The sequence below is a fragment of the Diceros bicornis genome, chromosome 25 (genome assembly GCF_020826845.1).
Source record: "Diceros bicornis minor isolate mBicDic1 chromosome 25, mDicBic1.mat.cur, whole genome shotgun sequence".
In the NCBI taxonomy this organism is placed as follows: domain Eukaryota; kingdom Metazoa; phylum Chordata; class Mammalia; order Perissodactyla; family Rhinocerotidae; genus Diceros; species Diceros bicornis.
The window spans coordinates 20,007,114-20,020,635 of NC_080764.1; the positions used below are offsets into that span (position 1 = coordinate 20,007,114).

At 44.5% G+C, this 13,522-nt stretch overlaps 1 protein-coding gene across 1 annotated transcript in view; it reads right to left on the reverse strand.

Moving 5' to 3' along the window:
- STAB2 (stabilin 2) overlaps positions 1-13,522 on the reverse strand; it is a 152,992-nt gene that overhangs the window by 67,494 nt on the left and 71,976 nt on the right. The window contains exons 27-33 of the mRNA XM_058568547.1: positions 12,229-12,321; positions 9,622-9,669; positions 8,006-8,142; positions 7,459-7,573; positions 5,007-5,084; positions 2,304-2,402; positions 2,108-2,215 (exon numbers count right to left, since the gene is read on the reverse strand). Of these exons, the coding sequence (XP_058424530.1) occupies positions 2,108-2,215; positions 2,304-2,402; positions 5,007-5,084; positions 7,459-7,573; positions 8,006-8,142; positions 9,622-9,669; positions 12,229-12,321 (678 nt within the window). The remainder of the gene's footprint in view (positions 1-2,107; positions 2,216-2,303; positions 2,403-5,006; positions 5,085-7,458; positions 7,574-8,005; positions 8,143-9,621; positions 9,670-12,228; positions 12,322-13,522) is intronic.

A 13,522-nucleotide genomic window follows, 5' to 3' on the forward strand; every position in this document is an offset into this window, starting at 1 on the left:
GAAAGAGAGAAGAGGGTTAATTAAGTTATTGTCTTTCAGCTCCAAACACCCCCTCTACACTCTGCTTTCTGACGCTGGGGCTGGGATAGTAGTCTACATTTCTGCCAGGGCTCCTGTTAGGCTCTGCCAGTGGAAAGTGCTAGAGGGAGACTGTGAACAGAGCAGAAGAGGGAGAAGGGGTCTCCTCTTCCGGTTTGCTCCCTGTTCCTCTGGGCATCACTCCAGCCGCGCTCCTTCATCCCGACAGTGGCAGCTGAATCCAGACGGCGGTTGCCTGTCGCTCACAGACCAGCTGTATCACGCCCTCCCCACCCCCAGACATCAGCACCAGCTGGGTGATGCCCTCTCTTAGAGGTCTGGAGTCTTGGACTCCCAGGGACCCTCCTTCAAGATCAGAGGCACCAGCTGACCTTGGAGTCAGCACCCCCTCCTCAGAGATCTGAGTTAGAGCTCCACGGAGCTCCTCCTCTTCATTTCTAAGTTTTAGTAATTCTTGCCTCTTCTCTCTGTTCTCCCAGCCTTTGGGGTCATAGATGCTCCCTGCCGTTGCTACCTCTGTGCTTCCTGCAGTTGTTATTTCTCTTTTTTACCTTTCAACTATATTTATACAGCTTTATATCCAATAAGTAATTCATAATATTCTCTCATGTGGTTTCTGTCTCCTGATGGATCCTGGCTGATTCAAGGACCAAGCCCCCTCCTCCATTTCCTGCCTGGACAAAGCCCCAGCATGAAACAGTGAGGGGAGAAGATTTAATTGTAAATTCAGTTCAATAAATGGATTAGTACAAGGGGCTGGATTTTTTTTTTTAACTTAATTGAGAACTGTGTCTGCAACTTAAAGTGATTATAGGACTTTTTTGGGAAGCAGAAAGGCTATGGGATTGACTGAAATTTACTGCTCATTCAACATGCCAGTTACAAAAATCTGAGACACCATCCCTGCCTTCATGGAGTTTATAGTCTGGTTGGAGAGTTAAAATCCACCCACTGATGAAAAGACAATTCATCAGACCAGGGATATTTGAGTGCTGAAGGGGTTTAAAAATGGTCTGAATTCAGGGATTGTCTGCAGCTTGGGTGGCCCAGAGTCAGCTTCCCTGAGGAGGTGAGACTGGACTTGAAGAATGGGTATGGAGGATTCAGGAGGTAGTGAGGGATGGAGGGCAGCCTTCCTGATTGAGGGGGCAGGGTGTGTGTGTGTGTGTCTGTATGTGTGTGTGTAGATATTGAGCAAAGGCACCAAACATGTCTTTGACTTCTTTAGGGTCTATGAAACCATCACTCTGCTTAGACCATGTGGTTTCTGCAGAGAACTGGTGGGAGACAGCAGTGGGCCCAAGGATGGCTTAGAGGGACTTCAAGTGTCAGTCCTCATCTCAGTAGCACCTCCGTCTCAGTCACCATATGTAAAGATATAAGTGAAAATAGTGTGCTTGTTGTGCAAACACAGCTTCAAATGTGTTCTCTCATTGTAGGGCTGGGGACTGGGGGTGGGACAACCCTGGGCTCCTTCTAAATGAAAATTCTGGAGCCACCACTGAATATAAGATAAATTGCAGCCAGTTTATGGGGGACTTAAATACCTGGGGAGGTGGTTTGGACTCAGTCCTGTGAGAAATGGGGATCTACCCAAGAGTTTGAGCCAGAGACTGGCATGATTGGAGCTTTTTATTATTTCACAAAATCCTTTGATAAATTGTGACTATTTAGCCCCAGATGTTAGGAATCAAGGAACATAGAGAGGGGAGAATAAGAGGAAGACAGAGACGATCCACTCCCTCTAGGTTCCTGCTGCTGACTTTCCCTGTATGGGACAGGGCAAAGCGAGGGAGAGGAGGCGGGCAACCATGAGGATCCTCCCAGGTTCCTGGGACGCCTGCATCCTTGTGTATATGGGCTCAAGTGTGTGTTTCCAGGGATACGAACTAAATATATGAGCAGCTCTGGCACAGGGGAGGTTCGTGTATGAGAGAGTCTGCATGATATTGGTAAGGAGGTTTTAATGAAAGAGTGAAATGGTACGTGATGGATGGATTGAAAAATGTTGTGTGTGAATTTCCAGAAAATAACCACAATTTCTGTGGTTATTTTTGCTGATACCTACTAGAGTTGTGACCTTTTTCTCCCGGACGTAATTCTCAATGGCGTCGTTGTTGGGTGCGAACACTGTGTAAGCATCAGCAGCCTCGATCGCACTTGCCAGATTATATTGCTGGGATGGAAAGAGACAAGAATGTGTGAGGGATTTCTGTTCCTAGGTAACCTGAGCAAGTGGGTCGTGCAGAGAGCGTGGTACTTGCAATGATGTAGCCCCGGAAGATGGAATAGTCAGGCATCTGATCCAGCCGGGTGAGCAGGCTTGGTAAGGAGCCACTTAGACCTCTCCGAGGAACCAGAACCTGGGAAAGGAAGCCCCCAAATTCTGTTAGCATGTGTTGGAAGGACTTGCTGCGCTCTAGTATGTAGGTTCATGTCACATAACAACGTGCAATTATGAGGGCCACTGCTAGTGCAGAGAGTGCCTCTGCAAATTTAAAAAAAGTCATCCTTACCTCTGATAATTTGCAATACCAACAGAGTGCATAGCTTGAGGAGAGAAGTGGTTTGAATTTCAGACCCGCTCCACCCTTATTAGGTCAGGCCCCCTTATGGAACCTGCACACCTGTTCGTGACCGCCCTGACAAAGGCGACCACCATGTCCTATGGACAGGTATAGAAGGACCTCCTTCGGGAGCCAGTGCGACCCAGAGGCTGAGCAGAGAACTTGAATCGGTTGACGTGTGTCCGTGAATCTTAGTGTTCACATAACTTCTTCCTCAATCCGCTGACTTAACCATGAGGATCCTCAGTTGTCTCATTTGGGAAGTGGGGGCAATAGCACCTACTTTCTTAGGGTTGTTGTAAAAATCAAATGAGATAATGTGATGCATGACACTTGGCACAATGCCTGGCACCTAGTGGGCTGTCAATTATTCCAATTATTACTGTACAGAAGGCAAGGTGCTAGGCTGATGAGGGACACAGAAAAGATGCAACTCCACCCCTTCAGGACATGCCATCATACAGGGGTTCAGGGCCTATTCCCTAAGGAGGAACTATCAGTATATGAGGGCACAATTATGCCAAATGAATTCTAGACCAAGAAATCCCATGGGATTTCAGAGAGGGGAGAAGGGAAAAAAGTCAACATTTATTGAGGTCCCACAAGGCAGCAGATATTGAGAAAGAGCGTGTTGTTTAAGCCTCACAGGGGAAGAAAAACGAGGCTCGGAGAAGTTATGTAACTTGCCCAAGGTCACACAGCTAGCTAAGTCCCTGAACTCAGATTCTGTATGACTCTAGAACTTACCCTGTTGACACTATGTCAACTTTAGTAATACTGGCTGCAGGGATCAGGGAAGGCCTCACAGAGGAAGTGGGACTTGAACCAGCCCCATGATAATAACACACAGTAAAAGAGATGGGTTGAGGTGCCATTCCACTAATGAGGTTGTGTTCATCAAAAATGTAAATAAGGGGCCAGCACAGTGGTGCAGCAGTTAAGTTGACACGTTCTACTTCGGAGGCTTGGGATTCCCTGGTTCAGATCCTGGGCACAGACCTACTTACCGCTCATCAAGCCATGCTGAGGCAGTGTCCCACATAGAAGAACTAGAAGGACCTACAATTAGGATATACAACTATGTACTGGGGGCTTTAGGGAGAAAAAAGAAGAAAAGAGGAAGATTGGCAACAGAGTAACTCAGGGCCAATCTTCCTCAAAAAAAAAATATAAATAGGAAGGAGAGGTAATTTTATGTTTTTTTGAAAAAGGTTTTTTAGGACTTTGGAGATCCAGGATTTTAATTTTTTTTTTAATTTTTATTTATTTATTTTTTTCCCCCAAAGCCCCAGTAGATAGTTGTATGTCATAGCTGCACATCCTTCTAGTTGCTGTATGTGGCACGAGGCCTCAGCATGGCCAGAGAAGCGGTGTGTCGGTGCGGGCCCGGCGTCCGAACCCGGGGCGCTAGCAGTGGAGCGCGCGCACTTAACCGCTAAGCCACGGGGCCGGCCTGGAGATCCAGGATTGAAGAAGAAAAATACTCTTGATAAGTAACGTTACTTTGCATTATATGAAGGTGTAAACCCAGCAGAGTTCCCTAGAAGTGATGAATCAATTGCTCAAAAAATGTTGTGTCTCTTAATACCTCTTGATAATACAAGAGAATTGCAAGATCTTTGCAGGATAATGTACCCAGGAGTCTTACAAATAGCCTCTCTTTTCTGAATGGAAATAGTTGACCTTTTCTGTGACTTAAAATCAAAAAATGAGTCTGTAAGTACCAGGTGAGAATAATTTTAGTTAAAATGCAATTAGTTAATTGCCTTTTCTAATCTTCCACCTGTTAAAAATTTCCAATATACCCTAAATTCTAATTTTAAATGAAGATCCTACTATAGTAACTGAAAATTATAGGATAGCTTTAAACTCCATTTCCCTTTATACTTTATTTTCTATTTCATACCTTTGAATACTGTTCAATTGTGTCTTAGAAGAAAAGGAAATTTTCACCACACTTTTTCTACCCTTTTCCAGTTTTTTTCTAAGGCCTTCTCCACCTCATCTTTTTAGGGTGCAATAATGCAGAGAGGGGAGTGAAAAAGTGATACAAAAGCACTTGCCTCTCCTCCAGTTCCTGATTACATCCCATCGGGACGTATGGACTTCCCAATATTAAGGTTCTCATGTGCCTGGTAAGATGTTCCCATAAATAAGAAACATATGCGGCCACACTTTATATAGGGCCTGTTGCAGAATATAGGCTGAGTAAATGGTAACTGAGTCCAATTGAATTAATAGAGCCTGTAAATGGTTTTAAAATAACAGTATGAAGTGCAATATAGGTTACTTTTATATTAAGGCTAAGTATTTTTTTTTTCCCGAAAAAGATGCTGTACACGAAGATAAATAACAAAGGGAGAAGAGATGCTACATGTGTGGGAGGATGGAATTCGGTACCTTGTTGATGATGTGTATCACTCCATTTGTGGCTGCGTTGTCACCATCAACAATGGATGCTCCTTCAATTGTGATATTCTGTAAATAAAAACCGGGTGGGAAGGTGAGTCAACATACAGTACACCTAGGGATTGAAATTATTTCTAGATTTTCCACTTTTTGAGCAATGAACTTCTCACTTTTGGACCATGATCCACAGTTAGAAATGTCTTTAAATTGTGACCCATTAGACATCACACACACACATACACAAAATCAAAATGAAATAGTACTTTCTTCTACAATGTGGGAGGCAGCTGATCATGAATTCTATTCCACTCTATTCTATTTCATTGAAAAAGTATGGGTTGAGGCTCACTAAAGTGACCCTGCTGTTTGAAAAACACGTAGACAGTTCCCTCCGTCCTCCAAAATTCATATGATGGAGTGCTAACCCCCAGTACCTCAGAATGTGACCATCTTTGGAGATACGGTCTTTACAGAGGTAATCAAATTAAAGTGAGGCCATTAAGGTGGACCCTAATCCAATATGACTGGTATCCGTATAAGAAGAGGAAATTTGGACACAGACAGCTCTACAGGGAGAAAGCCTTGTGAACATGAGAATGGCCACCTACAAGAGAGCCTGGAACAGCTCCTTCCAGCCCTCAGAAGGAGCCAACACTGCCACCCCTTGATCTTGGACTTCTAGCATCCAGAACTGTGAGACAAAAATTTCTGTCTGAGCCACCCAGCTTGTGGCACATCATTATAGCAGCCCTAGCAAACTAATACAGACAATAACTGACTTTCCTGCCCAGAATCCAGCTAATTTTCAAGAATATTAATTACATGGGGGATGGAGCTAAGTAAAACCCTATCTACCCACCTACCTAGCCACCCACCAACCATGACACCACTGGGCTCCCCACCCCCTCTGGTTTCTCTCCTCGTCTCCCCACCATTATCCTTTAATTAAATTCCTCCTGGGAACCTTAGGTGCAGAGGGGACTTGTCTCACCCTGAGCAGCTCCCATATCAATCAGCAAAGGCCCTGAAGAAAACATCCCTCGCCACCTAGCACATCTCTTTTGCTTAAGGGGAGACATTTATATAGGAATGAACTCATTGAAAATGTGTCTTTGGAGGCTGGCCTGGTGGCGTAGTGGTTAAGTTCACATGCTCTGCTTTGGCGGGCCAGGGTTCGCAGGTTCAGATCCCTGGTGCAGACCTAAACACTGCTCATCAAGCCATGCTGTGGCATCCCATATACAAAATGGAGGAAGATGGGCATAGATGTTAGCTCAGGGACAATCTTCCTCGAGCAAAAGGAGGAAGATTGGCAATGGATGTTAGCTCATGGCCAATCTTCCTCACACACACAAAAAAGTGTCTTTGATGGTTAGCTCCTCCAAATCAGAGGTCTTGATAGATTTATCTTTGAATCTGTAGAGCCTGGGAGAAGCCTTCCCAGGGTGGGTGTTCAATTAATGCTTGCTAAGAGAATCAATGATCTAAAACACTGATGGAAAATAACCCCATCTTCTGATATATGTATGTAATGCGCTAGAATCACCATAATAATATATACGGAATCTGTGGGACCATATGTAACTATTTAATGTTTTCTAAAAGGAATTATCTGACGAAGCACATACATTTAGGTAGTAGTAGGCATAGATCCTTTTCATAGTGCTCACACTAATGAGTAGGAAGGTGGAAATGCTTTAGAGCTATAACTCTCAAACATTTTTGACTGTGGCCCATGGTCACTGAGGTAGGAGTTCTCACTTTCCAGTAGAATCTTCATTCTTGTCTTGTGCAACTCATAGAAAGAGTTTTAAAACACTGCCATGTGCAGCAGGGCAGCCAGTCATGGAAGACTGGAAGACTGACTCCAAGTCCTTGACACACTGTAGTAAGTGCCAGAAGGCGAGCTTCTACAGGGCTCGGCTCTTCCTTGGGCACTGCCCTAACTCCAGCACATAGTAGGTGCTCAACAAATCTTTGTTGACTGACCAGCCCTAACTTCATATAAAACTTTAGTAATCTATAATGACTTAATTAGTAGGTTACCAGTAGCCAGCTCTTAGTTAACCAGATATAAAAATCAAAGTTGTGAGCTTGCACAGCCTTCACCCAGAGGATTGAAAGACTTGCATTTCTGGACCAATCTGGGGTCTGTCAGGAAGAACCTGTGGTCAGCTAGTGGGCAGAGGGCCACATTGTATAGGATCATTGCTACAGAAAACTGTGTGTGTATGTATGTATGTGTGTGTGTGTGTGTGTGTGTGTGTTTATCAATATATGTTGATAATTGTTAAGGCCAGATGATGCCTACATGGAGGTTGGAGATTCTATTCTTGGTCTACTTTTTGCTTATGTTTGGAAATTTCCATAACATAAAATTTTAAAAGTACAATATGAACATAGGTGACATGTTTCCATTAAACAAATTACCGTGCTCCCTTACCCCATCTGCCTTCTCCAGGTGAAGGAAGTTGCCCTGCAAGGATGTTGCCAGCATGTCAGAAGATGACAAAGCCTGCAGATCTGCCACTCCGTACGTGCCTAGTAGAGTATGGTACCTAAAACAACAGTCCATAAGGGCTATAATGAAATATCAGTGCATGAGGCAGTATCACTGAATAGTTAGGAGAGTAGGTTCTAGAGCCAGACCGCCAGATTTAAAATCTCCCCCTGTAATTATCAGCCATAGCACCTGGGGTTAGTTACTTAACCACCCTGTGCCTCAGTTTCCACATCTATAAAATGGGAATAATTATAATGCCTATCTCACAGGGTTGTTGCAAGGATTAACTGAGTTACGTGTAAAGCAATTAGCACAGAGTTGGCTGTCAGTAATGTTAACTATTACCAACCTGGGGGAAGGAGGTGAGGGGAGGCCTAGAGCCTGTTCAGTTCCACGGATCTGAGGGACCATGTGGCTTCCCTTCATTGAACTTCGTTCACACTGATGCCAGTAAGATATCATGAAGAATAAAATACACAATACCTACCTTACTAGGGCTGGAATATTGCTCTTGGACAACCAGAAGGCTTTCTCCTCTTGATCCATGTTCTCAATAGCTTGTTGGGAAGGCACGAGGACAGTGAGGTTGGAGGCGGCCGACAGCATGGGTTGTAGAGAAGCGTTCTGAATCACAGAAGGAGAAGAAAGTGGCCCGACTCATGTTAGGGTACAAACAGGGCTGACAATGCTTGGCAGAGATAACAATCTCCCATGTGATGTAATTTCAGGGGTACTGGGAAAGTCCTAGGGACCCTTTTCCCAAATCTATCCCACCCACTGGCTGATGCCTCATCTTCCTTCTGAGACTCATTCCTTTTATTTAAACATGTAAGCCTTGTCAAAAGGCAAATTTTCATGATCAGGTCACATTTTGAGTCATTATCAGTCATTTACCCTTGAGTCTAAATGAAGAGTCAGAGAATAGTCTTGATAGGATCGTGTGTGTGTGTGCTTATGTGTGCACATGTATGTGCTGAGAACCTTGAGAATCCTTGGATGCCTTTGGAATAAGGAGGGTGGGAAGATTATAGGAACAGTTTCAGCATGGGAGAGAGACTGGAGGCCCGAAATCAAACTTTACCTACTTTCCACTCTTACTCAGAGCTAGTTCTGGGTAGAAGCAGTGGTGTGCTTATGTTTAACAACTGGCTCTCCAGGAAAAAAAAAACAAAAGCTCGGTTTGTAGTGTTTGCTGATTTCTGTGGCGTAAATACCCCCACCATGGCTGATCTCAAGCTACCAACATAACAGCATTGAAAGTGGAGCTGGGAAAGATGTGCTGTCATCAGCTAGGACGAGTGGGTCCAGTACACCACTGGGCAAGCTTATGCATGTGGGGTTGGCCTATATGGAAATCAGCATGCGCAATAGGACTCTCGGTCCCTGCTGTTCCTTGTGGTGGGATCAGAGAAGCTGTCCTGGCATGGGTGCTGGGCAGCTACCTATCTTGGCACGTGTCTTTTTAAAGGGAATAAACCACTTGTTGTGATGGCTGGCTGGGCCAGGCACCTTGGTCCACTCAGGCAAAGATGACAGAGATTCAGACAACTGAGTAGAGTGAGGATTGGATTCTTTGTTCTAGAACTTTCCAGGGGAGAGAGAAAAGCTCCTCTGGGCGTGTTGGACTGAGAGCTAAGCACACGTGAAGTATCCCACATTGAATAAATCCCAAATCTAACTTGGTGAATTACAAGGATGGATTGTAACATGGATTATGTCAACGTTTTCAAAACACCTCTGTGATGCATGAAGCTATACATAGATATTTGAGTTGGCTGAAAAGCTGACCACCCCAGCTTATCCTAGACCAGAGGTTCTTAGCCCCGGCTGCGTATTAGAATGACCTGGGAAGATTTTAAAATACACTTACGCCCAGAGCAAACCTCTGACCAATCATATCAGTGTCTTGGGGTGGGAGCCCAGGCATGGCTATTTAAAAACTGTGTTCCACGTGATTCTGAAGCACAGGCAGAGTTGAGAACCACTGCACTAGACAATTGCCCTCCCTCCTTACCAGTTGCCTTTTCAGTTTTCTGTTATATACCTTCCAAATTTCTAAAATTATATACATTCCCGATCCTAAATTCTAACAAAGGTACTCACATTTAGCCACTGGTTAAATATAGCTGCCGCGGAGAGAAATGACAATTCCTTATTCACATCGTGCAAGGGAGGGAGGGAGAGACAAGAGAGAAGGGGAGAGAAGGAACAATGAGAAGCACAATCACAGCACATTTCTGGGTAGCCTACACTTAGCTTCCCGGGCTGGGCTCATTTTCCTTGCCAGCCTCGCTGATGCTGACATGAATGGGTGCCCAGCTATTGAATTCCCATGTTACCAGAGCTGAATATTGCTTTCATGCTTAGTGGCTCCATTATCTTCTATATTCGAGGTAATCCCAGAAACTTCAAATGAAACCACAATCTAAAACTCTCCCAAATCAGAATTTAGCTTGTAAGAACATGGCCACCCAACCCTAAGGAGGGTCACTGAGCTCAGTAAATAGCCCTCTTTCAGAGACAGTGTTGAGTAGAGGCTTGGAAAACGGAGCCAGACCACCCGGGTTTTCGTTCTGGTTCCGCCATTTCCTAGTTTCTTAGGCAGGTCACTTAATCTCTCTGGGCCTCAATTTTCTCATCTGTAAAATGGGGATAATAAAAGCTCCTACTCATAGGGCTGATGTGAGAATTGGAGGAGGAGTTAATGTTTTTAAAGTGCTTAGAATGGAGGCTGGCACGCAGCACATGCTCAGCGAGTTTCAGCCACTCTGATTTTTAATTTATCCGCCATGGAATTTATTAACGAACATACGTATTGAACCATCATGACTGGCACCAGGTCGGAGTGAAGGGAGGATATAAGACATGAAAGGGAAACGATGGCTCCTGCTCTTATACAACTTATATCACCAGCAGTGCCAGTAGATCAGTGACGTTTGGAGGTGCGATTGAGTAAAGAAAGCTCTGGACTTTGAGTTAAGAAGGACTAGGTTCAATTCCTAGGTCTGCCATTTACCAGCTATGTGATCTTGGGCAAGTCACTTAACCTCTCTGAGAACTCAAGTCCCTTATCTTAAAAACAAATATGATGATGCTTGCTCCTGGGATTATGAATATTATATGCGTTAATGTATGTGAAAACATTTTTTAAACTATTAAACACCATGAAAATGGCCATCACAATTATATGCAAATTTACATAAAGACAATAAATCGCAGAGCTGTCTCAATTCCTTTTTGAAAGTACTTGAGGCTATTAAGTAAGTTAGTAAATACCTGGTAAGAGGTACATTAGTTAGTAAATGGATAAAGACAGGAGCTGAGATGGTCGTGTAATCCCCTAAGGGGCTGCTTTACAGGAGAAGAGGGCACTTTTCTGAAGGCAGAAAGCCCAGAGGCTGGGTCTGTGGGAGAGGGGACCAGAGGCAGCATGGAGCTGGGGAAGCTACAGCTAAGCTAAAGCTAAGCTAAGCTATTTGGAAGAAAAGTGAGTTGAGCTTGTGTGAAGATGCCCGGAGTGCCAGGCCTAGGATCTGGACTTCGTCTTGTTTTCCGTGGGAGGAGAGGGACACTGTGAAAGCAGGGTTTTAGAGTTTTAGGAAATGAGGCCCATGGACAGTGCAGAGAAAATGCTGGGTCTACCCTCCATGGTCTGGGGGTCAGGAGATAGCTCCTGGGCCCCACGCAGTAAGTAGAAGGAACAGTGTGAAGTGAGGGGTGGGAAGGACCCTGAACAGGCAGGGAGGCCAGGGGTCAGATGCTGCAGCCAGCCCAGGGGAACAAGGACCTGGGAGAGGCTCTAGTTTGGGCAGGTGGCTGTCCTGGGGATTGTGACGCCAACAGTTTCTGTTGAGAGGAGGTGCAGGGACCAAGCTGCGATGAGTTGAACAAAAAGTAAGTGATGAGAAAATTCATCAATTTACTTTATTTCTCATTTCAACAAGCCTTCATACACAGTGGGAGGGAAGTAGGGAACAAGACAAAGACCTGCCCTCAAGAGCTTACAGTCCAGTGGTGGGGGGACAGACAAATGTACGGGCAATGACCATTCGGTGTGATGTGCACAACACGGATAGAATATTCTACACTGATGGTTACATGCATGGGCTCAGTGCTTAGACGGCTGAGGGACCTTAGGCAAGTTTACTTAGGCTCTCAGTTTCTTCATCTATAAAATGGGCATAATAATAGTATCAACCTCAGAGGGCTGTTGTGAGGTTGAGGTTTAAATGGGGGCACTGTTGCACGTTAAGGGTTTAGTAAGACGCCTGGTACGCAGAAGGTGTTCACACACACACACACACACACAAACACACATGCCCCAGAGAGGGGTAAGCACGGGATGCTCCAGGCACCCATAGGAGGCACACAACCCAGACAGGAACCTCCAGAGGGCTTGGCAGGGGCCAATTATTTTCTCATTTGGGAAGTTTGGGAATGGAAAGAGGTAGAAAGGCAAGAAAGGGAAGACAAGACTGCTTGGTATACAGAAGGTACCAAATAAAAGTTAGCTCCCTTCTAGAAAATTTGTGACCCACAGAGCACATATGCCATCTGTGAGAAGCAAGCTGCTTCATATAAAATCTCCTAGAGCAAATGATTTGTAGGGCCCTTTAAAGGCATCCTAGCTAAGAGTGTTTTTTTTTTTTTTTTTTTTTTAAGAGTTTTGTCTTTATTTTTCGGTACTGGAGTTCATCTTAGATGACTTACCACGGCTGCATTTCCATAGCACAGAAGGCCATCTCCTTCATAGCCCTCTCCACAAACACAGCTCCAGACACCAGAAGTGAACTCACAAGTTGCCTGATAAAATGAAGAGGGAGGAAATGGTTTGCTTTCCTAACTAAAGAATTAGATAGGAGTTATGTCCGCGAGACCTCAGGCAGGATCTTAGGTGAGAACTGCAGATTTGGGGCTGAAAGAGGGTGGGAGTGACCTGCAGACCCTTCAGGGTTGCAAAGAAAGGCTCGTGTCTGCATGTTTGGTGCAGCTCTTATCTAATCACAATTAAATTCTTTCTCTTCATCCCTGCCAGATTTAGCACGTAAAAATACAGGACACACAGTTACTTTGAATTTCAGAATAAGTTTTAGTATAAGTATGTCCCATGTAATATTTGGGGGCATTTTTTAAAATTTAAATTAAATTTAAGAAGTTTACCACAATTTTACTTGTGGTAAAAAAGGATTCATCGTGTATCTGAAATTCAAATTTAACTGGTGTCATGTATTTTACCTGGCAACCCTATGTCAGTTCTTCCAAGCTTTGGAATTTACATGACATTGGCTATGTCAGGGCTTGGTTGGGCTTAAATTAAGCAGGAGAGTTGGGGCTTGTTCACTTTATGAAGTGCTCTCATGATTCTTGGGTAACAGATATTTTGGGGGCATCTCCCTCCATTTTGTCTTCTTTGAAAACCTGCCCCCTATACACACGCTAGAGGTGGGCCCTGGCAGCCATGTTCATAATATGTTACTCTACTCCCTGGTCATAATTGACTGGCTCGTATGTGGATATCTGGATCCAGCTGGGCTGGTCAGAGCCTTTCTCCTGTGATTTGGAATTGGGACATGGGGAGCTGATAAGTTAGCAGGTATCACTGGTGGTGGGGGATGATGTTACTCTAACAACAGGGAGCTGTGTACCCCAAGATGCACAGAGAAGCGTTTAAAGTTGGGAGAGAGAGACAGAGACAGAGAGACAGAGAGAAAGCAAATACACAGAGAGAGGCAAAATGAGAGATGGCATTGTCTTGGAGGATTAGGAGAAGAAGAAGCCTTGATCCTGGTGTCTTCAGGTCCTCATTCTGGGTGCTTGGGAAGTCTTGGGTTGTGTTTCCTGCCTATGGAGCTACTCTGGGGTTCTCCCAACAAATTCCTTTTGTGCTTAGGTTGATTTGCGTGGATTCTGTTACTTGCATCCAAAGCGCTATAACTAAGGTGTCATCTTCATTGGTTCTGATTTTGGGAGCTTAGTGGACGTTCTTTTGAAAACATGAACATGA